This window comes from Myotis myotis, unplaced genomic scaffold (assembly GCF_014108235.1).
Source record: "Myotis myotis isolate mMyoMyo1 unplaced genomic scaffold, mMyoMyo1.p scaffold_m19_p_7, whole genome shotgun sequence".
NCBI lineage: Eukaryota > Metazoa > Chordata > Mammalia > Chiroptera > Vespertilionidae > Myotis > Myotis myotis.
This window is the reverse complement of record NW_023416379.1, coordinates 22,802,768-22,828,029: the sequence shown is the minus strand read 5'-3', so window position 1 is coordinate 22,828,029 and position 25,262 is coordinate 22,802,768. Positions and strand designations below refer to the sequence as shown.

Sequence of the window (25,262 nt, the reverse complement as noted above, 5' to 3'; positions counted from 1 at the left end):
AAGGAAGATTAAAGCCAAGAAAATATGGAGAGCTGGTGAGAAATATGTGCCTCACAGATAAAACTGCTGCTCCTACAGTCGCCACACATTCTGGGCACAAATAAAATCTAAGGCATCATTGCATTACACATTTTTTTTTTTTTTTTTTTTTTGTGGGGACAAGCTGATCTGTGGGATTCTGAACTAATCACTTCTTCATCAGGAGGGGACTGAGCTATGTTTGGAGACTTCCATTTTTCAGCACTATTAGCAGACAAACAAGAGGTGTATAATAAATACTAGTTGAGTTATTACAAGTTTGTTTCTATTTATTACCTGATTCCCTGAAGGATAAGAAAGATATGAAAATATCTAGTGAAGAGCAAAGGAAATGTACAGGTGATATATTCATTTAGAGCTATGTCATGATCCAGCCAAAATACTGAAAGTGAGTCCTGTGTGAGTTAGCTTCTGCCTCTACCAGCATAAATTTGTCCAGAGGAATGCCTAGTCTGCAAACCATATTTCATGGCATCTTCTTAAGGTCAAGATGGGCTGAAAGTGAAGGAATCCAAGAAAATCAGAGAAGGGCAAGGCTGGGAATGTAGGGTATAGAAAAGTTAGAGCATTAGGCCACCTGGCTTCATGGTCTCAGCTCTGCCACTGCCTAGTTGGGAGGCTTCAGGCAAGTTACTCGGCCTTGACTCTCCTGTGATGTGGGTGTCTGCCTCACACATTTTTCTCAAAAGAATCATTTGAGTTCATCCCCTGATCACAATTTCTGGCACCTAATAGGTGCTCCATAAATTTCAGTTTTCACTCCTAATGGTTTTCTACAATAATTCTGATTTCTGCTCAAGATTTTTCAATAAATAGGATTCGTGACTACGTAGCTGAAGGCAAACTATCCTAAAACTGTTAGACATTTTCTATAAATATACTCACAACTCAGGAAAACGTCCTCTTTCCCAAGGCCTGATCTTGTTTCAGATTGTATGACCATCACACCCACACGTAGGCACTTAGTCTGGCCTCTCTGAGTGGGAAACACCTCCTCCTACAGTCAGTCTATCACACAACCTGGCAGACTTAGGGTTGGTTCTTCTCTTAAAGACAACTGTGCATGAGTAAACTGGATGACTTTGCTCTCATCCCAGGGGCTAAGGAGTCCAAACAATCTATGCATTCTGAGTGCGTGTATGCCTGGTCTCGGCCTTGATTTGTCTGACAGGCTCTGGAGAGGGAGCGTCCATAAGGCATTCACCAAATCAGGTTGAAACAATTAAGACGTTTCATGCTTTGTGTACACTGGTGAGTGTCATGACTCTTGGAATAACAGCATTCTTGCTGAAAAATTGACACACTTTCCCTTCTGGTGTGTGTTGGCATACAGCGTTCCTCTCTCTGCAAGGCTAACTGATACCATCTGCGAGCGTTCTGGGCCCTCGCTCTCAGCCCGCGTTTGAATCTGCGCCTCTTTGCAAAGGTGCAGGCAGCAAGCCTAAGGGCCAAACGCGGTGCCCGACCTCCCTTTCTCCCCCAGCCTTTTAACCCCTGGCGCCCCGCTCTGCCTCCGAAGGCGAAAACAGGGCGGGGAGACATGGCCCGCCCACTGCCTGTGATAGGCTGCTTGGAATAGCAACAGCCTGTGTCACCGAAAAGGGCAAAGCCTTCGGAAATAGAAACAAAGTTGGTCACAAATCACATTGGCTTTGCCCGAAGTTTTTTTCACCTTCTTGAGCATGCGACCATGGGGCGAGTGACCACTACTGTCGCGGGGGGCAGCCGCGGTGGTGCGGTGCGGAGGGAAGGGCTGTAGCTTCTGCCATGGGACCTGTTGAAAGCACCGAGGGCCCCAGTCTGCTGCACCCGAAGGAGAGCCCGGCCGAGACGGATGGCTGCGACAGAGCCAGCGGCGGCCGGCATCCTCCCCGGGCCAGAGGTAAAGTGAGGCAGATGGGCTGAACTCGCATCTCCCCCGTGTGTGTGTGTGTGTGTGTGTGTGTGTGTGTGTGTGTGTGTGTGTGTGAGAGCGTGCTGGGTGCGCGGAGAGAAGGGGACAGAATCTGGTGGAAGGAGTGACAAGGAGGTATAATGTGACAATCGAAGTTCCACGAATTGCTGGGCTGGGTCCCAACGATGGTGCGGACAACGTAAGGCATAAATCTTTTTTCATTTTGAGACGGTTGACCAGGTAGTCACGTGTCAACACACAGGCACCCACACACGGGCACACAGACGTTTTCTCATTTGTTGTCACAAATGGACAGCTGTAACAAGTGGACATTTTAAAATCAGCACTTTAAGTAGGCTCCATGAAGTTATTAGTTACATAATCGATGAACACAACTTTGTTTTTAAGGTCCCAGCATCTGTTTGTAATGAATTAGAGCTTTATTCTATTCGGAGCCTAACACCGCTGCCGCCTGGCTCCTGCTTTCTTTAAACCCAGCCTTTTGAACGGAGGTTCAATATGTTTTCTTCTGGAGGTGAAATTGGCAGAAGTTTTAAATCATTTCAGTTATCTTTGCTACGCCAAAGATAACACTTTTCTTCACTTCCACATGTACAACTCCCACACACACATTGCATACTTGTAGTTGCCTCTTCCTATTCATTCAGTTTGTTCTCAAAAGAATAGACAAATGTATTTGAAATGAAGCCAAACACAAATAATTCTCCCCTTCCTAATGCTTTCCTCAGCTCTGCTCCCCCTAACCATACAATACACCCCCGGGCCATATATTGAGATTTCATGAATAACCCAAAACACCAAGTGTTACAGAAAGCATTCTCCTTGGAATGGCTCTACCTACTTACTTTTGCGTTGTGGGCCTGTCTGCTCTTGGAGTTCAATCCACGACCGCTCTCACGGAGGCACAGGGTGGCACCTCCTGGGCTCCGAGAAGCTGTCCTTCCTTGTCCTGCTCCCTGCTCAGCCTTCTCTTGATTTCCCACTTCTAGTAAAAAATGAATAATATTTGAGGTTATCTTTCAATGGCCCAGTCCTCTCTTAAGCAAGGCTTTCTCTAAGTGTGTTCTCTGGCTGGAGTCTAAGGGCAGGCAAGGGAAACTTGTATTTGGGGGTAAAGAGAAAGAGTTACAAAGTTCTCTCTGAACTTCTGCAAGATTGAGCTGAAGGGCAAGTTGAGGCTGGGACATCAACAAAAAGGTGATAATGATGACACACAGAAGATGAAAAGAAACTTTTGCCTGGAGAGACCTCCACTGTAACAATTCAAAATTGACTATTTAATTTTGATATGGCTTTGAAAGCACAGTGGACTCTGAATAGGTTAAATAAGGTAAGAAGTGTGTATATTTGCAAAGGTTGAATACATGCACAAAATGTAATTTAAAGTGCAACTGTTTATTTTTGAAGAGAAATGAAAAATGAATAAATACTATAAATTATCTTTTATTATGTAGAAGAGGAAGCCTAAATGTTTCCCTAGAAGTTGAAATTAATACAGCTTTGATTTGTGCTGTATATGGCTTATTTTTAGATAAATCCAAACCTCTTATTATTACTTTTGTAATTTCTTTCTAAGTTGTAAACATCTCCTGATGCCCAAGGCAATTATACATACATACGTATATAATGAATGTGTAGTATAGATTCACTCTACTTAACCTTGGCTATTGGGATTATATTTTAGTTTGTTTGATGAAGATGTTGAGGCTTAATGAAATAATATTTGGCAAATATTCCTTTCGACTTCTTTATATTTTTAAACTTCCACGGTTTCATTCAGAGTATTTAAAATATGCTTACTAATGATCATACTATTCCTGCATGTGAAGGTAGTCAGTTTTTCTCTGAGTTATACAGTCCAGGACAAGATACTGAAAAGTGAAACACAACAGAAGTCCTAAGCTCTGTGACTGCACCCCTTAATGCTGTTAACCACAAGGAAAGGTGTTGGCAGTTCTTCCTTGACCAACCCCTCTTAAGCTGGAAAGAATGCTTTATTTCAATGACTAGAAGCTAATGAACTAAAATTCATTTTCAAAAATCTATGACACAAAGTGGGTACATGTTTAGTCAATTGTTCAATGTTCATAGACACGTTATAATTGACTTTATAGGGCAGGGTTGAGCTCAGTCTGAAATCCTAGTGCTTAGAGCCAACAACAGATATAGGTGAAGTCAGAGACATGGCCTTCTGCAGCATCCCACCCAAGCAGGACATGAGGCCAGAAGATGTGTGGTTGGCCCAAGTACATGCAGTGGCTGGTGCAAAGCTGACTCCGGCCACCTCTGGCCTAGGCCTAATGCCTGTTCCTCCATCTCAGACGCTGGGTCTTCTAATTTCATGACTCAAACACCAGGTGAAGGTGAAGGTTTCCTTAAGCCCCTCTACCCTCCTCTCCCCACCAGCACTGCTTTTTCTTCTGGGATCTACCCTGAAGGTCAGAAGCCAAGAGCAATATTCTCTGCGTGGGTGCAGTTCTCAGCACTGCAGGTCCAGTGCTGACACATCAGAGCCTAGATCCCTAGAACTGGACTCACTGATCCAGCAGAAAGGGCTGTACTTCATGCTAAGACCCTTCTAAATCCCAGATACCACAGGCTGAGATTTAATAAATGCACACTTGGCCAGTGGTCGGAAAACTGCGGCCCCGTGAGTGTGGCTCTTCCACAAAATACCACGTGGGGGCACGCACATACAGTGTGATTGAAACTTCGTGGCCACACTCAAGGGGCCAAAGAGCCGCATGTGGCTCGCAAGCCGTGGTTTGCCGACCACGGCACTTGGCTAATCAGATAAATACTCTAAGGCAGTGGTTCTCAACCTTGGCTGCACATTAGAATCACCTGGGAATCTTTTTAAAATCCTGATTTCTGGGCCTCATCCTCTGGAAATTCTGTTTCTTTGGAGGCCCAGAAATCAGGATTTTAAAAAGATTCCCAGGTGATTCTAATGTACAGCCAAGGTTGAGAACCACTGCTCTAAGGCATTTTCAAATATGTTTAAAACTGAACTTTTTATGAATGGAAGCTGAGTAGTGGTCAGTACATTAGATAGGTAACCATGGCCTGCCTCATGGAAAGAGGGAGGTGGGGAAAGGAAGGCCCTGTGTCCTGGCTTCCTCACTGCCCCCTCCCCTTCCTGGTAGCCCTGAGCAGGCAGGATCCTGGCTGGGGGTCACACTGAGCAAACTGCAGGTCCATCACTACTCTGGTTAGGCAGGCCCCATTTCTTTGGTTGGGGCATATGTACTGTGCCCCTACTGAGTATTGGGCTCCCAGATTTAGCTCAACTGGCCTCTTGAATTCAGTCAGGACCAGCTTTCTCAGGCTTCCTTGGGCAGCCCCAGGGAAAGCCTACTTGTAAGAAAGACTGAGGAGACTTTGGGGAACAAACTTATCCCCAGGGAAGAGAGTCAGGCCAACCAGCTTGACCTAATAACAAAGCTTTAGGTGTGAGAGAAGCAATACTATCAATAGACCAGTCACTTTGGGAATCCAGGTCGGGGCCACTCCTAATTTTCCAGGCTTTCCATAAATTAAAAAGTGAAGTGGCAAAACCCATGGCAAAAATTATGATGTTTTTCATGGTGCAAAATATAGATCTTATAACATAGAAACCCACACCTGAAACCTATATGATCATGCCAGCCAATGTCACCGAATTAAGTTTAAAAATCTCTCAGTGAAAAAAAAAAGGCAAAAAGTGGAAGTTTCTTAATGAAGAGCATCTACCAAAAAAAAAAAATTATTGTGTTTTAAAAACCTATATTTAACAAATAAATGTCTGAGCACAATAACAAATTGTTGTGTGTAGCTAGACATTCCCAAGGACGTGACAGGATTTATGGACATGTGAATTTATGAGGACTTACAGACTCTTTTGTGTGGAAATACAACCAGATTTACAGATAACCATCTCCCCTTCCACTTCAGTCACTTATCTTTCTGTCACTGTACATTTAACCTCACTTGAAAATCACCTCAAAGCTCTAAGCTTGAGGTTTTTGATGACTGCAAGGTCTGGGCACCTGGCTTCTCCAAGATCTAGGAAGGGAGAAGCCCTAAACAAACATGGTGAGAGCTGTTCCAGGCTCACCCAGATCTTTCCTTCCCCGCCCCCCCCCCCTTTTTTTTTTTGAGAATGAGTGGCATTGATTTGCATGGAATTAAATACCTGAGTTTCTGAGGTCCCCTCTCCCTCCGTCCAGCCAGCAAAGAAGTCCAGCTGTGTGTCCTTAGCAGAGCTGGGTTAAAGCCCTTGCCCACAGTTTCTGTTCCATGTTTGCACATTCCAGTCCAGCATCAGGCTAGCTTGTGTTCCCAGCTGTAATCCACCAGTCCATTGGGCATGGGGTCCACTTGGCCTATGGCTTCTGGGATGAACTGCCGCTGCCCACTGCTGCCCTTGTTGCAAGCCTCCTTAGTGTTTAGAAGATGCATGCCTGTGGGGGAAGTAGGGGGAGGGGGAAGAACACGTGTGCTCTCAGGAGGGAGGGTGCGCTGGCTCACCCAGATCTTAAAGAGCTGTTGTTCCCCTTTAAGATCATGTCACCAAGAAGGGCAGAGAGGTTGCCACTTGGCACAGACCACCTCTTGGCTGTCACAGCAGCAGCAGCAGCAAACACACACATTAGAGGGAACCTGTGGTGGCAGGTCCTGGAAAACCCGGACAAAGGCAGGCCAAGGAGCCGCCAAGCAGTGCCGCTGCCCTGGATTGACTGAAATGAGCTGGCAGACACCAGTGTGCATGAGCTGCTTTTACAGTGAGTGTCTCCTCTGATAGGTCAGTGCCCTGTGCCAGCTGTTGATTATTTTAAACCTTATGCTTCTATCAGTAAGATTGCCAGCAGGAGCTGAGGCCTAGAGATCCCAGGAACATGCCCGCTGGTCACTGATAGGACCTTAATGGGAGCATATTTTTTGTGAATTCTCCAGGGGGTACTTTCGAGAGGTCTAGATCTTATAGAAGCTGGTAAGAACAGAATTCAAAGTACAATGACTCCACCCTGGAGCTGCCTGAGGAAATTTCCATTTACAGGTGGATATCAAAGGTAAATCAGCTGGTTTAAAAATGCAATTTTTAATTGCTGTAGCTGTGCAGGTTTATATTTTTTGTCCAAGAATAGTTAGCTCTTAGATCTGGTTTTGTAGATAGCATTTTCTCAACAAGAGGAACCCAAGTGCTATTTAGCTTCGGGGCTGAAAGAGTTCTGAGAGCTCCAGACCTCCATTAGAGTGCAATTAACTTGGGCTTTCGGAGCCTAAGCAACTATTTACTCAGAGTTTATGAGCAAGAACTGGTTCTATAAGATTCTTAAATTGAGAGGAGTCTGAGCTCCCAATTTCAGTGCTGTTGCTCATAAACAGTCTTCCCCAAGAGGATGAGTTATTGGATAAAATAAGGGAATGAAAGCCTGTAAAAGGACACCAAGTCATGGTGATGAGAAGGGAAACGTTGGAATGGGCTCGTTCGCAGGGAATTATTTGACCTGTGGGGGCAGAAAAATAAATTTGCCTCTTACCTTTCTAAGTTCTGGCTGGACTAACAAATTAACAGGAAACAGATGAACAGGAGAAAATGACCACACTTATTACATATGTACATACACGGGCCCCAAAAGAATGTGAGACGGGAAGACAGATGAGGCAGTTAGTTGAGGCTTATATGCCATCTTCCGCTAAGGAGGGAGAGGGATCTTGTGGTTTGGGACATCATAGGGCAGGAAGGTCATTCATATGCAGATGAAAAGCAAATGTTTGGTAAATAAATGTTTGCTGGGCCACACTTAACAGTGGAACACAGAGAAGACTCTGATCAAAAGGGGCCTTGCTAGGTTCCTCTCTATCACACCTAGTTCATACTAAACTGTAGTTGGCTATGTGGTAGCTCTCTTCCTGGTTCAGGTCCTCTCTCTAAATCTTACTAGGCAGTTAGAAGAAGGTCAATGATTTTCCCCTCTGAGTCTTTCTTTTCTAAAAAATAACCAGCCTAAAACAATCAATATTCCAAAAGGCATACTTTGGGGGTACCAAACCCTTTTACCCGTCAGACCAAAGACCACATAAGAATTATTTTCCGCCCTAACCAGTTTGGCTCAGTGGATAGAGCATCGGCCTGCGGACTCAAGGGTCCCAGGTTCGATTCCGGTCAAAGGCATGTACCTTGGTTGCGGGCACATCCCCAGTAAGGAGTGTGCAGGAGGCAGCTGATCAATGTTTCTCTCTCATCGATGTTTCTAACTCTCTATCCATCTCCCTTCCTCTCTGTAAAAAATCAATAAAATATATTTTAAAAAAAAAGAATTCTTTCCCGTCCTATCTTCCCTCAAAAAGTATCCAATAATAGCAAATGGCACAAAACCTGAATCCCTCTCCCACCCCTAATGCTTCCCAGCTGAAACTTTGGCTCAAATATATTATCTTTACAGTAAATCATATATTCATGTGGTTTTTTCTACTTTATTTGGGCTCAATGGTATTATTTTCCTTCTTATGTCACAGCACACTCATTTATGCATGTGCTAACTGGCTGTGTCTCAGTGATATACTAATTTTTTATACAATTTAAGTAGAAGTAATAATAAGACTAAGGTAACTTATCATGTTATTCTAATTTTAGGAGGTTTCATTCTTTTTTAACAATGACTCACTTTATACTGTTCTGCCAAAATATCAGGGAGAAAAATGCAATCTTTTTTATGTAACTTGTAGGAATGTGTTTTTCCTTAAGTAAATCAAATGTAATTTACCTGTAAACTGTTACATTTTGTTGCCCTTGGAAACACTTGTTTCTTAGAAACACGTCTGACTCAGGTCTGCCTGGCATTGCTAAGCTCTGGGAGTGTTAACTATGTCTGTATTATTTTATCCAAAATGTTGTGCTCCTGCACACACCTGTTGCCACACTTTGTGGAAGTTGAAGTCAGGAGCTATGTGCAATGCTAACTTAGTAACCTGCCTGCAATGCTACCTCACCTCAGGTGTGCAAGGCTTTATAAGAATAGGGTGAAAGTTGCAATTAGAATTAATTTGTACAGTGAGAGAGCATTCCCAAGCTGAAAAAAAAATGTTTTATTTCCATTGGGAAACAAAACTGCAGAAACCCTAAGACAAAATCACAGGTAAAATGTCCCATGTTATAGGCCCACTTATGCAGGTACTGCCAAAAACAAAGGAATTCGAGAATTTATAAAAAGGCATAATTGTTATGCTGGATACAAATATCATTTTACTTTCTTTGCTATCAGTAAGAGAGACTATTTCAAAGTTTTAGTTCCCTGTTATAGATTTTACCCCATCGTTTAGACTACACAGATCTTTGTTGAAGATTGTGAGCCAAGAACTTTCATTAATATTTTCACTTTTTATCTTTACAGTAAGCCAATGAGATAATATTGCCCCCATTTCACAGCTAAGGAAACAGATAGAGAGAGCAACAGCCATGCACCGGGTCTCTCCTATCTCATTTATTCTCATAACAACTTTATAAAGTAGGTAATAGTAACACCTTTATTTTAGGAATGAGGACACAGAGGAACAGAAACGTTAAGAGACACATCAAGGACTAGCTGGAAACTAATCAGGCGCCCTGATTCCAGACTGTTCCTTCACCATTAAGCCCAGGTGACTCCTAGAGAGAAGCAAAGTGACTTGCTCCAGGTATCTCCGAAATCTGAACCTCAGAACCCTAAATCCAAGCTAGGGTTTTTTTTTCACTTGACTAACCACCCAGCACTGATGTCTTTACCTCCTGCCCTGTTCTGTGACCTGACCAGGTACACTCATTTCAGAACTTTATTGTGTTCTAGTTTAGCTAGTTTCCTAATTTTACATGTAACGTGTCTTTTTCTATCAGATTACAAGTTCCCAGATAGAATATGTATTCTTGGATCTATCAGAGCTCCGAGTTCGGACTTAACCCTAAATAAAATGCAAGCATGGAGGTGAATATAAAATAGGGCAGTAGCCTGGCTGGCATGGCTCAGTGATTGAGTGTCGACCTGTGAACCAGGAGGTCACGGTTTGATTCCTGGATCATCGCACATGCCCAGGTTGTGGGCTTGATCCACAGTGTGGGGTGTGCAGGAGGCAGCCAATCAATGATTCTCCCTCATCATTGATGTTTTTATCTCTCTCTCCCTCTCCCTTCCTCTCTGAAATCAATAAAAATATATTTAAAAATTAAATAAAATAAAATGGGGCCGTAAAATGTTAGATTTCCAGACTCTCACTGTGTAACCCTCGTTGAAAGAATTTTCACCAACTAGAGAAAGAGATGTTTCATAGCCCCTTAGACACTTCTTTAGAGGGAAGTTTTGGTCCACAGTGCAATTCTTCCCATCCTGTCTTGTCATTATTATTTCTCTTTCTATATCTCTTCAGGGATTACAATTTCTAAGATTCCAGCAACTTTGGGCTAGATGGGAAAGACAGTGTTCGTTGCATTTTGGGACGTGAAATCAGTGTAAGAAGGGGCAAAGCCTAGAGGAGCCACTGGAATGTGCATTCTAGAAGTTGTAGTTTTTCATGTGCTATTTTTGACAAGCAAAGGACCGACAGTCTGCTTTAAATAATGCAGGAATAATGTCCCCTATTCACAGTCAGGGGACCCTCCAAAAAATTTCTTTCTGAGTCCAATGGAGTCACACCAGAAAAATAACTTCCAAATGTCAGAAATCTGGCTAGTAACTGTGCACAGCAATTGCTCCTCCAGGTCTAAGAGAAGCTTACAGCTGCACCTGGGCAGCTAGAATGAGGTTAGACACTGCCAGCCTAACAGCTGTTGAAACTACCTTCTGGTTTTCTACCTTTCCTACCTGGGAGCTAAAAGAGTCAGATACTCACTTCTTGGTCTCTCTTGCAACTAAATTTGACCACAGATCCCACTGATTCTGGTTAATGAGATTCTGGGCACTTCTCACAGGGTTTTGTTTTGTTTTTGCCCCATTTATTGGGGTGACTTTGTAGGGGAAGAAAAAACGTTTTCCTCAATCCTTTCAGGGTCCCACGTTGGATCTGAAGATTAAACTGACAAAGACAGATTAATGGGAGAAAAGCAACCAAGTTTCTTTAATACAAGTTTTACGAGATATCGGTGTCTTCACAAGGAAATGGAGACCCACGGAAATTGTTGAACCTCAGTATTTTTATGCCAGGTTTGGTGTAGAAATATGAGAGGTGAGGGAGTATGAGATACGTGTAATAAACTGGGAGAAATTTAACAAGACCAGTTTGTTTGGATTCCTCGTGGCTTCTTTTTGGAGATAAGATCATTCCTTGTCTCTAGTACAGGGAAGGCACTTCTCACAGGGTTTTTTTCCCCCTTTATTGATTAAGATATTACAAATGTGTCCTTACCCCCCCAATGACCTCTCATCCCCCCCAATCCTGCCCTCACCCTCACCCCCTGTTGTCCACATCCATCGCTTATGCTTATATGCATGCATACAAGTCCTTTGGTTGATCTTTCCCCCTCACCCCCACCCTCCCCTGCCTTCCCTCTGAGTTTTGAGCATCTGATCGATGCTTCTCTGTCTCTACATCTGTTTTTGTTCATCGGTTTATGTTGTTCATTATAATCCACAAATGAGTGAGAGCATGTGATATTTATCTTTCTCTGACTGGCTTATTTCACTTAACATAGTGCTCTCCAGCTCCATCCATGCTGTTGCAAATGGTAGGAGTCCCTTCCTTTTTATAGCAGCATAGTATTCCATTGTATAGATGTGTCAAAGTTTTTTAATCCATTCATCTGCTGATGGGCACTTAGGCTGATTCCAAATCTTAGCTATTGTAAATTGTGCTGCTATGAACATAGGGATGCATATATCCTTTCTGATTGGTGTTTCTGGTTTCCTGGGATATATTCCTAGAAGTGGGATCACTGGGTCAAATGGGAGTTCCATTTTTGAGGAAACTCCATACTGTTCTCCACAGTGGCTGCACCAGTTTGCATTCCCACCAGCAGTGAACGAGGGTTCCTTTTTCTCTGCATCCTCACCAGCATTTGTCATTTGTAGATTTGTTGATGATAGCCATTCTGACAGGTGTGAGATGGTACCTTTTATGACCTGCTTCAGGGGGAAGAGTTAGGGGAAGGCCAGAGGGAGGACCCTTCTGCTTCTTAAACTCCTTCAGCTGAAAATATGCAATATGCCAAGATACCATATTTTGGAGCACTGTGTCCTGAACTTCATCATCTTCCAGGTGCTTCTGGAAATTTCCTTTCCTGGTAAAAGGAAAGAAGTCTTGCCCTAAGCCTTCTTCCATTGTCTCTTGCCTTTGAATCTGGTTGTGAGTGAATCTTATGCGTGAGGCTGTGGCAGCCACCTTGGACCTATGATGACAAGTCTGAACAAAAGCCAACCCTCTGAGGAGGTGGGAACAGCAGGATGGATAGAATTCTTTGGAGACACCAAACTTAACTTGGTCTTCTCTCTAATTACACAACAGGTGCCGTGATGTTTTAAGCCTTTGCTTGTCAGGCTTGTGGTTTCTTGAAGTCAGAAATGTCACCACTGATTTGTGGGGACTGGGTACAGAGAATGCAGCAGATATGGTTTTTGGCAAGCATGTTTTAAATACAAAGGCAATGCATGCATTCTAAGATTTCTTTTTACGAGAAACAAGTTTTGTAAAGTATCTGATTTCTGTCTTCTATAGTTTTTTTTTTTAAATCAACTTTGAAAAAAGAGATTTAAGTCAACATCTAATGAATGGTAAGAGTAAACGGAGGTGAGGCTGGAGCTAGCTGAGAACCAACATGCAAACAGGCCTATAGAGACGCGGACAGAGTGTGAGGAGGCTAAAAGCCCAAGAGAAGAATTGTTACCTGAAATCTGTGATGTGGAGGATAAATATGAGAAGTTATTCTAGATGCACATAAAAAGGACAAGGAGATAGAGATAAGAGAAGAAATGAATACATATATATATATATATATATATATATATATATATATATTCATGCTAAAAGAATGATTCTTATATAATCTGGGAGAAAAATACCCCAAAATACTAGAAGAAATCTTTTTTTAGTAGAAGGACTCAACTAGTTGCACAAAACCATAGAAGAAACAAGCACTTTATCCTCATTGAAGTTCCACATTGAAGGAGGGAGAAAAGGAAGGAAAGAAAGCAAAGTTCCCACCTTTTTGTCCGAGAAAGGTCAAACAATAGTAGGCACAGAGAGAGGCCAAAGTTTTGTGGTCTGAGTTTCATCGTATGCTAATGAAAGCATTGCCATGCAGGGGAAGAGGTAATGCTGGTTAAATGGAGGCTCATGCCCAATTTTTACTACCACACTCATTCCAGGGATAAGAGGCCGCCTCTGGGACCTTTGTCAGTTGTGGGAAACACCACACTCATCTCTCCATGGCACGTGCCCTCTGGGAGAGAGTGAGGGAACTTTCTGGTTAAGCCAGAGCTGCTCCTTTGCTCCTCCTTCCTCATCCAACACCTCTACTGAGCTCTTGCATCAGGTACAGTGGGCCCCCATGATACAGACACTTCTGCTCTCAAGGAACTCCCACTGTAAGGCGGGAAACAGAGGTAACTGAGTATAACTAGAGGTGCTGTAAGGCCCCGCACACAAAGGCAAGAGAGAGCAGAGAGATTAATGCTAAGCAAAGAGAGGGAGTCTGGGAAGGTTTTGGAGAGGAAGGGATGTTTCAGGTGGATCTTCCAAGATAAATAGGGTTTCTCTAGACCAGTGGTTCTCAACCTTCCTAATGCCGCAACCCTTTAATACAGTTCCTCATGTTGTGGTGACCCCCAATTTCATTGTTACAAATTGAACATAATTAAAGCATAGTGATTAATCACAAAAACAATATGTAATTATATATGTGTTTCCCGATGGTCTTAGGCGACCCCTGTGAAAGGGTCGTTCGACCCCCAAAGGGGTCGCGACCCACAGGTTGAGAACCGCTGCTCTAAACTCTGAAGTAAGGGGAAGACCATGCTGGGAGGGGGAACAGCATGAAGAGAAGCACCAGTCTGCAAAGGTACAGAGCATCTCCCAGAAACAGTGTGTGGTCTGCGTGGGCTGGACAATTGATACCTGGAGGCGGCAGGGAGACTGCACACCTGCTCCACTGCTAAGTGCCGAGTCCGGGCTGAGGCACTGGGCTGACATTCAATAAAATACAAATACACGAGTGACAATGAAACGCTTCATGGTCTGTGCAATGCTTTTCGTGTTAGCAGGTTAATAATAACAGTGCTGAAAGCTTTAGAGAAATGCTAACAGTGTGCTGTTTAAATGCTAGGCTTTATGTAAACATTAAGTTCTAGAATAGATGCTAACCATTACGTAATACTAGGTATTAACCTTAGTCTGCTGACAAAACTGCATGGGGGAGACCAAGGGCCAGTATTTACTTATTCACTCAAGAAACATTTATTGATTAGTCACCTTGTGCCAAAGACTAGAGGTGAGAATAGAGATAGAAGTAAAGCAGAGTTGTTGGCTTCAGGAAACTTTCAGTCTAATAGGGAGGACAAACAGGTAAATAAATGAATGCCTAAAAAAGTGACAGGTGCCCTAAAAACACACATTCCGTGCACAGTGGGGCTGGGACCGGAGCAGTAGAATAAGGCAGAGCAAGGTGGTTGTCACGGGAGGTGGCACTGAGATGACTCTTGAAAGATGGTTGGTATTCAGGGAGAAGGAGCAGAGAAAGGGGAGACCACAGATACAAGGAAATTTGGGGGCTACTATAAGATTTCTCAAGCAAAACAAGAAATAAGGGGTCTTTTAAATTTGTGAAGCATTCACAGTTGGTCAAGCTGTATAATTACCTGGCTACTGTCCCCCTCCCCGGCCCCCCCCAAAAAGAAAACATGGGTGCACATGCTTTTCATGCTGCAGGATTGGGTCAGCCAGCAAGTGTTTATTGTGTGTGTGTTATGGACATACGCTGTGCTAGGCACATGGGGAGAAGGGGAAAAGAAAGCAGGCAGAAACTCAAATATTGTGAAAAAGTTGAGTGTTTCCCAGTTCATTGTGGTTTCATCTGCGTCCTGGTGAGCTGGGCAGACAATGCAGCCTTTGTTGTAGTGGTGGCTGCAGTCTCCAGGCTTGTGGGGCTGCCTGTCCTTTGTGCAAAGCCTCCTGGCCGTGATCTCATTTGTGATAGGACCAGTTTCACTTCATTACCTGATTAAAGAACCCAATCCTCACTGCATCGTCAGACGGCTGGGCTCTGGCGAGGCAGCCACACAGGCGGTAGGCATGACCCAGAGCCTGTGGGACCAGCTGCTGGTCCCCAGCCAGTGGCCACTTGTGTGCTGTCCACAAGGGCTGAGCATTCCTTATGGCGCTTTGGAGACCACAGGGGCGTCAAGGAAGGGCCCCTGTAAAGCTAGGCCATGAGCAAAAGGGCTGGGAAAGCTAACCTTCCTCGGGAACATTAAGTGCAGACTGTTTGAGTTCAGGGTTGGGTGTTGGTTTTTTTTTTTTTGAAAAGACACTAATTGTGATTCCTCGCCCTGCTCTCTCCTTCAGCACTGGCTGCTGCTCCTGTCCCCCCAGCCGCCCCAGACTCTCCGATCGTGTTCAGGCAAATAGCAATCCCACCTTCCTGCCACTTCCTTTCTCTTTCCTCCTGTTCCCTGACCGATTTCCTAGAAGAGTTCTCTTTACTTTCTGGCATCCATAGGATAACATCTTGCTTTTATCATCGTCAGCCAAAAAGCAGACACAGGAAAACACCCACCCTTTATGTCTCTCCTCATTGCGTTTGTGTGGTAAAATAGCACCAGGAAAATGATCTGTGAAGGAAGTTGAGGGGGAGGAAAACCTTTCCTCTTCCCTCAAGGTTCTTCTGGCTGGTTTCATAGTCAAACAGACACGAGGCGGATTAGCAGGAGAAAATAACCAAATTTAATTACATACATATGTATGGGAATGCTGCACACATGAGAGTCAGAGGTAGAAACGGAAATTGAGGTCTATAGGACTTTCTGGGCTAGGGGTGAGGTAAGGTACCTTGGGGCTTCAAAAGGCAACTGCAGGGAGAGAGCATGTTCAGTAATAAGCAGTTTGCCCTGCCATATAGGTGGGTAAAAAGATATTTCTGGTGATAACTCATATAATGGGCCAAACTCCTAATTTAATTTTTTCTAGGTAGTTAAGGGGAGGAGTTTCTCTAGGGCCCTTAGAGTCTTGGTCTCCTTTAGCTCACAATAGTCTGCAAACCCCTGCGGCACATCTTGGGGGACTCATTCTGCATCACTGCAAAGTCCTCAGGGGTCACAAGGCTGCCATGTCTGGAGCATTAGGGACTAGGTTTCCACACTGAATTGGAATTAAAATCCTGAGTGGGCAGGCAGCTTGAGGACTGTAGTAGACAGGCAGCAGTAACAAGTAGCAGTCATAAGGTGAGTGGGGAAGCTCGTTTGGGGTAGTACCCCTTAAAGCATACAACGGGGAAGGTATACTCCTCAAGTAACATTCAGACAATGAAGACCTTAGCTTAATTCTAAAGCATATAACCCATGTTGGTATACACATCCCCATGTGAGAATAGGATCATAGAATCCTATTACAACTTTGTAAGCTTTTAAAGGTACATTCCCTAGATAGATTAGATAAAGGGATATTCAATTTTTTTTATTTTGTAAAAAAAAAAAATTTAAGCAATTCTTTTTTTTTATTATAAAGTCAATGTTTATTAACATACTGTTCATTTTCAAAATTTAAAAGAATTTACAAAAATTAATAATTTCTTTTTTTGTCAAACCTGTTTTCAAATTGATATCATTCTGGTCCAGGCACTGCTGATAACACAAAGCAATGGAATAGCAAACCTCAAGAATCATTTTGTTCAGGATTTGTGCGCCCTCAATTCAGTGACTGTTGCGGTTTTGTACCATAAACTTTATCTTTTATGTATTGCCCCCCCCCCCCAAAAAAAAAAAGTCTAGTGGCACTTTAGGATACATTTTTTTTGTTTAAAGCTTAGTCTGGCTTCACCCATGATTTCAAACCAGTTAAACCTGAAAAGGAGTGAAAATTAAATGACTTATCAGATGTTAAAGTGTATATACCTTTTGGGGGGGGGTACCCAATATATGTATATACTGGAGTGGACCAAATAAGTAGGTTTACAGTTGTGAGCACGTGAAACACAGACTTTATTCTTGTGTTATTATTTATTAACCTGCAGGTCTTTTCCCATATGAACAACTGTAAACCTACCTTTGCTCACCCCTGTATGTACAGAGAGGCAGACACATTAAATTGTATTGCGGACAGTTTCTCTTCTCGGCCAGCTTGGTTTGGACAGAAAACTCTGCGGCTCGTCCTTCTAAGTTCTCCCCCAGTTAGTTGGGTCCTCACATCCACTTTCCACCTTCATTGTAAGCTCTTCCCCAGGAGCCACCATGGGAGGCAGCCAGCAAGGTGGGAGTCCCAGGAGGCGGGGTCCCGGACACCTGGGGTGGGGAGAGGGTGCAGCTGCTGCCTCTGTGGAGGTTTGGAGGGTGGGGAAGAGGGTGTAAACAATTCTTTTTTTAAAATATTTTTTTAATTGATTTCAGAGAGGAAGGGAGAGGGAGAGAGAGCTAGAAACATCAGTGATGAGAGAGAATCATTGATTGGCTGCCTCCTGCACACCCCCTACAGGGGATCAAGCCTGCAACCGCATGTGGCCTTGGCCGGAATCGAACCTGGGACCCTTCAGTCCACAGGCGGATGCTCTATCCACTGAGCCAAACCAGCTAGGGCTAAGCAATTCTTATAGAAATAGCTTATTATATCTCTGAAGAATTATACTCAGTGCTAGCTGCTGGGTCTCGAGAGGGACATGGACAAACTAGGATGGTTTGTTTCCAGACCCTTTGCACACACCCCAGTCTGTCAGTGTCCTATGAGCCCTGGTTAAAAGAATGAGGCATATGAAATTACATCCAGAAAGCAGAAGAAAAAGCTGGGTCCCTTTCCTCTTGGAAGATACTTCCCCCAGACTACAAGAAGCTGGCTTGTCCACCCCTTACTCCCACTCCTCCTTAATCTGTCACCTCAGGCTCTTTCTAAAGTAGGTTAATAGAGCACCAAAGGAAGGGACGCTGGTATTTCCTGGGGTCTTTCCTTCTGTGGGGAAGCAGTCATTCCCATCTAACAGAAGGGAAACACTAAGAAGGCAGCATGCATGGTCAAGGTGCCAAGGACAATCTTCTGTTACTTGAGCAGTTCTGGCATCTATTCCCCCACGCCCTTGACTCAGTATCCCCATGCTGTCCTCTGTCACTCTAAATCCCCTTCTGGGGTGCCTCACTCAATCTGTCTCGTAAGTGTTTCATTCTCCAAATCACTTATTTCTTCAATCTGAATATCAGAGACCAATCGCTAAAAGATACATGCTAATCAACACATCGAATATAAATAAAATGAAGAATGACAAGCAGAGATGTGAAGCAATATAATAATAGTCTTATCCAAGTGTGAGAATTTAACCCAATTCTCCTTGTGGTTGAGGATTTTAAGATCATGTGGGAAAAAGAATATGTGGAAACTGAGGACATAAGTGAACCTATAATAGTGATTCGTGCACGGGTGGGGTCCCTGGGCCTGGCCTGCAGGGATCAGGCTGAAACTGGCTCTCTGACATCCCCCAAGGGGTCCCAGATTGTGAGAGGGCACAGGCCAGGCCAAGGGACCCCACCAGTGCACGATCAGGACCAGGGAGGGACTGTGGGAGGGCTCCAGGGCGTGTCTGGCCTGTCTCTCCCAGTCCCAATCAGCTGACCCCAGCAGCAACCTAACCTACAGGTTGGAACATCTGCCCCCTGGTGGTCATTGCGCATCATAGTGACTGGTCAAACAGTCAAACGTAGGACACTTAGCATATTAGGTTTTTATTATCTAGGATAATTATATGTAATAGAGACTCATTAGAATGTTAAGTTTCTTGAGGCGTAAGAGCTACATCTGTTTTTGTTTCATTGGTATATATGTACCCCCAAGTACCTAGGAAAATGCCTGCCATGTAATGTTGCAAATATTTATTTGTTTTCATGATTAGCTGGATAAACTGCTGGTTTAATTTCAATTCAGTGGCTTGTGTTCTTAAATTACTTTGATTTGATTTGATTTGATTATGGATTATTGCCTTTTTATTTGCTCCTTCATCTAATCGGGTGGGGAACATCCACCCTGCGGGCCTTATAAGGCCTGCGAAATCATTTGGTCTGGCCCTGCCAAGGCATTAGGGGTGAGTTGATTAAATGTCTGACCAAATATAGCAGGCTAGTTTTTAAGCTGATAATTTTATATGGCCTGAGAATGATGCTATAAATATCCAAATGGTCGTTGGCAGAAAAAAAGGTACCCAACCCCTAATCTAAATATTCAATTCTTTTTCATTTATTTTTTGGAATCTCCCACTTCTTCATGTCCCACCAGGGTCCTGAAGCTGTAAAGTACCTTGGATATGTGTGGGGGGAAGAGATTTAGAATACCTTTATTTGACCAGCTTCTTTCACTAGAGCTAAGCAGTATTTTTAACCACACTCTCTGCCCCTGTTTCATCAGGTTTAAATAGCTGTAGCTCAGCCTGTGATCATTGTGTCTGAGCACATGTTTCTACTTCTTTTACACGCATTTTATTTCTGCTTCTTCTCCATCTCCTTTACTGCTACCTCCTCTTCTAAATGTTGGTGCACCTAGGCCCAAGTTCTAGTCCTACCTCTCCTTTTTCTCTCTTCTGTCTCCCTAAGTGATCTCATTCATTCCCATTGCTTTAAATACCAAATACATGCCCCTGAATCCCAGATACATACCTCCATCCTTGATCTACCTTTTTAAGCTGCAAATCTCTATACTCAGTCTCCTACTTGGGTAAAACAAACAAGACATTTTCATAAGTCTAAAATGGAACTTCTGATTTCCACTGCTCCTCCTCAATCTCTACGCAACCAACTACTCAAACCATTGAGCCATCTTGGGTTCTGATCCACTTCCTTACCCTCTAGTTCCAGTTCATGAGCATGTGTAGTCATTTTTATAACCTCCAAATTAACTCTTGAATGTACTTGCCTTCAGTTTCACTCCTCACACCCAAGTTGGAGCTAGCATCATCTCTTGTCAGGACTAAGGTAACGCATGGCTCCCTGCTACCCATCTTTGCCCTGGAAGTACTCGTCTGCACACAGCAGCAAGAAACTCAGTGACAGTGCCCTCTTAGCAGTCAGTAGGCATTGACTCCATATAATTGGGATACAATAAAAAGTTGTCACTGTGACCTGCCAGGCCTACATGAAGTGTCCCCTCTGTACTTATGCACGTCATGGATGCCCTCTCCACCTACCTCTTCAAGCTTATGCTGTGCCCCACACATGATGTGCTGGCTTTTTGACAAGTTTGAAACATGATCTCAGGCCTTAGAAACGGCTGTTTCCTGTGCCTGCAATGTTTTTTCCTCAACTACTTTTTGTTTGTTTTGTTTCTGTTTTGACAAGTTACAGACATCTGTATACCTACCACCAAAATTAATATTAACATTTTGCCATTTTCCTCAGATTTTTAAAAAAGATATACTTTTATATATTTTTTTATTTATTTAAGAGAGGAAGGGAAAGGGAAAGAGAGATAGAAACATCAATGAGCAGAGAGAATCATTGATCAGCTGCCTCCTGCATGCCCCACACTGGGGATCGAGCCCACAACCCGGGCATGTGCCCTGACTGGGAATTGAACTGTTCATAGGTCAACACTCAGCCACTGAGCCATGCCGGCCAGACTTCCTCAGATTTTAACATTATAATAATAGAAAAATGGAAGTAACGATTGAGCTTTCTTCCTTATGTCCCATCCTTTCCTCCTTACTCAGAGCCAATAATGGATATGGTTGGTTTCCTGCCCTGCATCCATGTCTCCCTCCCCTCTTTCTGACAGCCTTGACTTCTTTAAGGCACTCACACCTCCTCCCATCCCTCCCCACACCTTCATGTGCTTCAGCAAAAGCCAATGTTGGCCCAACTGTGGCCAAGAGACAGCAAAATGGTTTCCTGGGAGCTGTGCTCATTCTCCCCAGGGTACACAGTGGGAAGCTGGTAGCACTTCTTGAGGTTTCTACCCTCTTTATTCTGCCCTCAAGCATTTGCCTTTAGAGAACCAGGATGGAACCAGAGGAGCCAGGCTATATAAATTTCTGATCCAACGCCAAGGCAGGAGCTAAACGTACTCTTGTTTGTTCAGTCTTCATCATGTCATCTGCTTATCTTGCATAACTGTTGGCTCAAAACTTAGAGCAACATAAACATCACAAATAGAAGGAACTAGCTTCCTAAATGTCTCCACCCTCCTCCCAAACAGAAAGAGGATTCTTTCTCTTATAGCTAACCATTTTTTTGGTTAGCATATTATCTTACTATATTCTACTTATGTGTGTGTTTGTACTCAGTGCTATGAAAAACTTACACAAGGTTAAGTCCCCATTCAGACATAAAGTGTTTAAAAGGACAATCAGAACTGACCTCTCTGTTTCTCCTCTCTGCTTGCAGGGTGCGGCATGTTTACTCTCCTGTCATCGGTCACGGCAGCTGTCAGTGGCCTCCTGGTGGGTTATGAACTTGGGATCATCTCCGGAGCTCTTCTTCAGCTAAGAACCTTGTTAGTCCTGACCTGCCAGGAGCAGGAAATGGTTGTGAGCTCCCTCCTCATCGGGGCCTTACTCACCTCTCTCACGGGAGGGGTCCTCATTGACAGGTATGGAAGAAGGGCTGCCATCATCTTGTCGTCCTGCCTACTTGGACTTGGAAGCCTAGTCTTGATACTCAGTTTATCTTACACGGTTCTTATAGTGGGACGCATTGCGATAGGGGTTTCCATTGCACTCTCTTCAATTGCCACTTGTGTTTACATCGCCGAGATTGCCCCCCAGCACAGACGGGGTCTTCTGGTGTCACTGAATGAGCTGATGATTGTCATTGGCATTCTTTTGGCCTACATTTCAAATTATGCATTTGCCAATGTTGCCCATGGCTGGAAGTACATGTTCGGCCTTGTTATTCCCTTGGGAGTTTTGCAAGCGATTGGAATGTATTTTCTTCCTCCAAGTCCCCGGTTTCTGGTGATGAAAGGACAGGAGGAAGCTGCTGGCAAGGTTCTTCAAAGGTTGAGAGCCCTCTCAGATACAGTTGAGGAACTCACTCTGATAAAATCTTCCCTGAAAGATGAATATCAGTATAGTTTTTGGGATCTGTTTCGTTCGAAGGACAACATGAGGACCAGAGTAATGATAGGCCTAACACTGGTATTTTTTGTACAAATTACTGGCCAACCAAACATATTATTCTATGCATCAACTGTTTTGAAATCTGTTGGCTTCCAAAGCAATGAGGCAGCTAGCCTAGCCTCCACTGGCGTTGGGGTTGTCAAGGTCATCAGCACCGTCCCAGCCACGCTTCTTGTAGACCATGTCGGGGCCAAAACCTTCCTCTGTGTTGGCTCTTCCGTGATGGCAGCCTCATTGGTGACCATGGGCATTGTGAATCTCAACATCCACATGAACTTCACCAATATCTGCAGAAGCCATAGTCTTATCAACCAGTCCTTGGATGAGTTGGTGTTTTATGGATCAAGAAACTTGTCAGCCAGCAATGAAACTCTTAGAGAGCCCTTTAAGGGGATCACTTCCCACAGCAGAAGCTCATTAATGCCCAGGAGAAATGATGTGGATAAGAGAGGGGAGATGACCTCAGCGTCCTTACTAAATGCTGGACTGAGCCAAACTGAATACCAGATAGTCACAGACCCTGCGGAAGTCCGACCATTTTTGAAATGGCTATCCTTGGCCAGCTTACTTGTTTATGTTGCTGCTTTTTCAATTGGTCTAGGACCAAGTAAGTATTTCATTTTTTATTCCTCCTCCTTACCCCTTATAAAGGCTAGTGAATTGCTTTTGACCAATGAGAGCATCCCACTGCTATAGTATCTCATACACAGGCCTACTAGAAGCAGGACATGGATAATATCGGAAGAAAGTATGCCTGGCTTATACCTGCTTAGTGAAATGTGCAGGGCCAGTATCCACCCAAAGGGAAGTTCGCAATTATATGTCCCACAAGGATACTTTAAAATCAATTGATTGGAGGTGAACCAGACTTTGAAAGATATTTATTGTCCAAGAGAATATATTGTTTTATGAAAGCAAAGTTTACTGAGATAACATTTTTTTAAATATCATTCCTGAGTTTTTCCATAGGTGAGAGAGGGAAAGTATCAAGGTTTTCTTAAAGACACTGTAGTGGGTGCATTCCAGTAATAATGAAGAAGAAGGGGATTATGAGATGGAAAGAAGAATGCATTATTTCTTTAAGCTATTTTATCCCTAGAATAACCTCCCAGGGTACTTTACTCTCCCCTTTGAAACAGAGAATGGGAGTCAAGTTACTCTTATTAAACAGAATACAAACAATTTACAGGGAGATAGCTACAGGATGTTTTATTTTTGTAGCCAGTCTACTCCAATGACAAAGTTTAAACCCTTCTCTGGAGCAAAGTCTCTCAGGTTTGCTAGAATAGGCTGTTTGTTGAAGTTCCCTAGTCTTTTAGCTTCAGCCTGAAAGTCTAAACCTCTCTGTAGAGAAGTTGGAAAAGGTCTTTTGTACATCTCCCTAGAAAATAAAGTGCTTACTCTATCATCCTCAACTCCCACTTGCATGACTTTCAAGACCTTCCACCATCTCACCCAACTATATCAGGCTGTTTATACAACTCCTTGGGGTGCCATTTATAATGTGGTTTATGGAGTTATGCTCAAGGGCCACCATTCATACAGGAGTACATACTAGTATAGACTCCACATGGACAGCAAAGTGAACAGTGTCCCTGGCATTGTGCAATGGGGCAATACCTTATCACTCTGGGCTTCTTTATTTCCCACTGCTTTACACTTCCTCGACCCTACCCAAAGCTCAATGAAATTCTTCCTACCTTTAAAGCTCAATGAAATTCTTCTCTCCTCTTGGAATTCACTTCATTCTTAGAGGTCTTTATGTGTATGAACTACTAGTTATTTCTAGTGTAGAATAGGTCAGTTCTGGGCTATAAGAAGCCTGAATTTAAATCAGAAAACTTTATTCTAATCCCAGGTCTTCAACCTACTAGCTGTGTGATCTTTAAGTCAACTATCTTCATGAAGCTGTTTTTAATCTATGAATTGGGTATAATAATATCTGTTTTATGTCACAGAGTCAGCATCAGGTGAGCAAATGTATGTGTGGTTTGGATGCTACAGGGTATGATATAAATGGAAGTTTATACACATAGTGTAATATAACATAGTCCTTACTGATATAGTTATTGCTACTGTATGTTTTGGTTTATTAGCTAGAATATGGTTACTAGATTATCAGCTCTTTGAGGAAAGAAATGACATTTTATATTTTTTTCTTCTCTCCCTTTAAGTGAGTATAGCATAAATCTGTTTGAAAGCCATGCATGAACACATTTGTTTCTAAGGGGGCGGGGAGGACTTTAAAAATAAAATGCAGATATAGGAAAAATCTCAAAGTGTGCTTCTTTACATATGTTAAGTGATCTATGGGCAAACTAAGTAGCACATAAGTTAGAAATGCTAGGCGGCCAAAGAAACTCCTGTTTCTGCCAAACATCATCGCGAGTTCTTTTGCAAAATAATTCGTCACATGGGCATGTGATGAAAATCTCTTCCTGTGTTTGCTCATAAGAAAAGATGCAGGGGAGTTAGTAGTGCTTGGAAACAAGTAGTGGGAGGCATTTGGGGCTTTTCTTTGTTAAGTCATAGTTATTGGGACATTCAGGCACAGAGGACCTAAAATTAGTCCCAGTTTTGTTTTTGTTGTTTGTTTGTTTGTTTGTTTGTTTGTTTGTTTTGACACCTCTGCTTTTTGCTACTACCTGGAGAAGTGAGTCCCTTTGAGAATTTCTTAGACCCCCCCAGCAACACTAGTGAGGTAGAGAATCTCAGATTTGAAGTGGGTTTGGGTATGGGAAAGGGAAATAGCTTGGTCTCTCCAGCTTGTAATTGTAATGCCGAGGACTGAGCTAGGCATTCACTCCCGAGGCTGGGAGGCATGCAGCCTGCGACAGCATTCCCATCAGCCGCTTGCTCTAAGTAGAACAAGCAGCGATTTCCCATCTGTGGTTTGGGGCTATTGATTCTCCTTGAGCTTTTAGAAGGGATTTGAGTAATTTTCCTTTCTTTTTTTCCCCTCGCTAAGGATCAGTCATTTTTGTCCATATTCATGTTGTAGTTTATTTTTCTTTTCTGAAGAAAGCATACCACAGGAATTCCAATTCAATCACCAAAATTGTATTCTAG

The 25,262-nt window shown here is 43.3% G+C and overlaps 1 protein-coding gene and 1 long non-coding RNA gene across 2 annotated transcripts in view; one reads left to right on the top strand and one right to left on the bottom strand.

The window, feature by feature from the left end:
* The first annotated feature begins 1,634 nt into the window (after positions 1-1,634).
* SLC2A12 (solute carrier family 2 member 12) overlaps positions 1,635-25,262 on the top strand; it is a 48,076-nt gene continuing 24,448 nt past the window's right edge. Inside the window, 2 exon segments of the mRNA XM_036318369.1 lie at positions 1,635-1,921; positions 21,460-22,800. Of these exon segments, the coding sequence (XP_036174262.1) occupies positions 1,807-1,921; positions 21,460-22,800 (1,456 nt within the window). The 5' untranslated portion in view covers positions 1,635-1,806.
* LOC118660697 lies at positions 1,970-6,703 on the bottom strand. The gene is made up of 3 exons (XR_004969014.1): positions 6,129-6,703; positions 2,800-2,939; positions 1,970-2,249 (listed from the first exon to the last, which is right to left on the bottom strand). It is a non-coding gene; the product is annotated as an uncharacterized LOC118660697 (long non-coding RNA).